This window comes from Mangifera indica, chromosome 5 (genome assembly GCF_011075055.1).
Source record: "Mangifera indica cultivar Alphonso chromosome 5, CATAS_Mindica_2.1, whole genome shotgun sequence".
Taxonomy (NCBI): Eukaryota; Viridiplantae; Streptophyta; class Magnoliopsida; order Sapindales; family Anacardiaceae; genus Mangifera; species Mangifera indica.
Window position 1 is genome coordinate 12,684,769 of NC_058141.1, and position 2,959 is coordinate 12,687,727.

The 2,959-nt window shown below is 37.8% G+C and overlaps 1 protein-coding gene across 2 annotated transcripts; it reads right to left on the reverse strand.

Moving 5' to 3' along the window:
- Positions 1-566: 566 nt before the first annotated feature.
- LOC123217437 (protein LAZY 1-like) lies at positions 567-2,959 on the reverse strand. 2 transcript variants are annotated; one of them, XM_044638470.1, is made up of 5 exons: positions 2,804-2,959; positions 2,646-2,712; positions 1,434-2,245; positions 969-1,251; positions 567-870 (listed from the first exon to the last, which is right to left on the reverse strand). In XM_044638470.1, exons 1-5 carry the CDS (start codon positions 2,807-2,809, stop codon positions 851-853), a joined length of 1,188 nt encoding a protein of 395 aa, XP_044494405.1. In that variant the 5' UTR covers positions 2,810-2,959; the 3' UTR covers positions 567-850. The 2 variants fall into 2 exon arrangements, with proteins under 2 accessions (XP_044494405.1, XP_044494406.1); XM_044638471.1 differs by having other exon boundaries at positions 1,434-2,221; positions 2,804-2,958.

The window sequence follows — 2,959 nt, forward strand, 5'->3', positions numbered from 1 at the left end:
ACGGTAAGACCAACGTTGAGGAGGTTCCAGTAAGTGGTGCCTAGCACCCATAAATGGGGCTGCCGGAAGGATGCCAGATAGTGGCACGGTTTCAGAATTGTTTGTACTTATATGGATTCAACATGATAGTCACATTCCATCCTGATTGTTCATTTCATTCTTTGATTTGATTAATGCTCATTTCTCAAATCAGTCCCTTGAATTTGAACTCTATAAGAAAATTGTACAAATAAATGATATGCCTACGCTTCATCTTGATTGTTCACTCTAGTTTCTGTGAGCTGCATAGACTATAAGCCATTTTAGTTTGCTTAAAATGATTGAAAAAGAAGATTCCCCTTTTTTTCTTAAATCTTTTTAATAGCCTTTGTGGAAAATTATGAACAATAAAAATTAATTGATGTATGCTTATTAATTTTTTATGAGCCACAGCCACTTGTCTGGTCATTCATGAATAAGAAAGAGCAGCTAGAGGCAAATATATATCTATTTGTAGTGTTGTGATTTGTCTTCTTGAATATATGAGAAATGAGGCACGCTTTGAACTGCATTTTGTGGAGTAAAACTAACCATAAATCAAAATATGTTTTATTGAAAGCAAATGTTACACACCCACAGGGAGGCAGGCTTCTAGGATAGACAGCCTCCTTTATTTATTTGTTCCATTCAAGCTCTTCTTAATTATAGTAATCGCTCACATAATTATAGATATTACTAACCACAATCACTTATAAAGGACATTCATAAGAACATAATCTGCTTCTTACTGCTTATTTCTCCAGAGATCAACAGTTTTTTGTTTCAAGCACTTGACTTCTTCTTCTTCTTACTCCTCCTTTGCCTTTGCCTCTTAGAGCTCCAACACCAGGTCTACAATGCAAGTTTAGCATATAATTAGATCAAAACATTCACTTGGAAAATTAGTGTATGAAATTATAACATTGTGCATGTAATATTTGTGTACTTACAGTCAGCGTCTGTTTTGATCCAGTACTCTCTGTTTCCATTGGAGTCACAGCCAGCAAGTGTAAATTGTGGTGGGTTGGATTGGCTTTTGTAGAGTCTTATCTTTTCTTTAGAGAGGGTTTTCTGAGGAAATATCATGATGTCTTCATCTGGGGCCATCTGACCTCCACTGTCTACTCCTTCATACCCCATATTCTTCCTGTTCTCTTTCTTTAGGGGCTTAACATTCTTTTTAGTGGCTATGGAACTCTCAGGGTGAACTTTCCTGTGGAACATATGCAGGATCTGTATACCACACATTTCAAAATCATCAAACTTAACATAAGGCCAGAAACAGACTGGTTAAAATGCTCAGCTAAGATAATAAGGTAACGTCGAATATATAAGTTTCATATCAATTTTTTATGATCTGGGACAAACGTAGACAAGAACAGTTTGTCAGAATTATAGTACTTGTAAAACAAAACCTTTTGCAGTTTTGTTTCTGCTGAAGCTGAATCAACACCTCCACCAGTGGAGCTCCTGCAAGCATGAAGCATTTTTTTCTTTAACATCTTTTTCATAAGTTGTACAGCTGATTTATCTGCTTCTTTGTCACTTCGCTTCTCCTCCCTCTCATATTTACTCCCAGAATTAGGATTCTCCTCAGCTACTTTAGTCCTCTGGAAAAGCTCTCCAAGCGATGTTCTATGTTCCTTTTTTGCCACGGTAGAGGTTTCAGACAATTCAATTGCTGAACCAAAAAGATATCCCTGCAGTGGACAAACTGTAAATCCATTTCCATTGTTGTCTGGTCCATCAAATGGCTTCCCACTAAGAGTAATGGTGCTTCCATAGCTGCTCCTTCCATTACTCACGTGACTGTTTCTCCTTGATGACTCATTGCAGCCGTCTTCTTTACTAGCTTCAGCTACTAGAACTTTCTCCAACTCATCATTGATGAGTTTCAGTTCATTTTCTGTCACTTCAGCTTCCTTCTCTGTTATATTCTCAACGGAGATACCAAATGTTGGTGTTGATGGATCATTAACATTAGGTTCGGTACCAAGGGTACCAATTGCAAGAAAGCCATGAAATAGTTCAGATAGGGCAGCTGATGTTTCTTGATCTTCATAATCTTCTTCTTCTTCTGCTCGGGCGGCTTCTAAGCCCGCAAAAGAGTTTCGAAGCTGGTGCTCTCTCTGGCCTTGCCTGAATGGTTTTGCGCCATAATTTGGCTTTGGGTAGCAATGTTGGTCATCAAGCGACGGCTGCCCTGTAAGACAAGAACAGGCATTCCCTGACACAGAATATGTTAAACAAACAATGAAATAATAAATGAAATCAACTCTGGAGATGGTCAGTTTAACAAGATAAAAATTTTCTGCCTTCGGATTTAGCCTAGAGCACCCTCTGATTTGTTCTCTTTGGCCATAGTGTGATGTTTCAGTCTTCTAAGTTTCTACATTTTAACACCAAAGTAACGTTCCAATTATTTATGGTTCAAATATCTTTTGATAGTTCCCAGATTCATACCAGCCAGCCTGAAAATGGGCAGCAACCTATTATATTCATATAGCAAGTCCCATAAATCTGATCGGCTAAAAGAGTCACCGGGCTTGATTCTTCATCCATCTTTTGTTCATGGATAGTCATGTTAGCATATCAGGACGAAAGATAATGCAAATGGAATGACTTACCAAGTGCAAAATCTTTGAGCGGTTCACTGTTATTTTGCCGGAACTTCCGGTGCATCCAACCCAGTAACTGCAGCAAAGAGATTGAAAAATGTTAAACATTGAGGAAGACATAAATTTCTCCTATGAATATTAAGTTCTAACAATGTGCATGGTCTCACCTTCATGCCTTGTTCTCTTTCACGAGTCCCAAGTTTTGAATTTGGTCACTCTGATTACAATGAAATAGAGAAAGAGGAGCTAGTTTTAATTACTAGATGTTAAGAGTAGTACAATTAATATTGTTTGAGATAAAAAAGGTGGGAAGAGAGAAACAC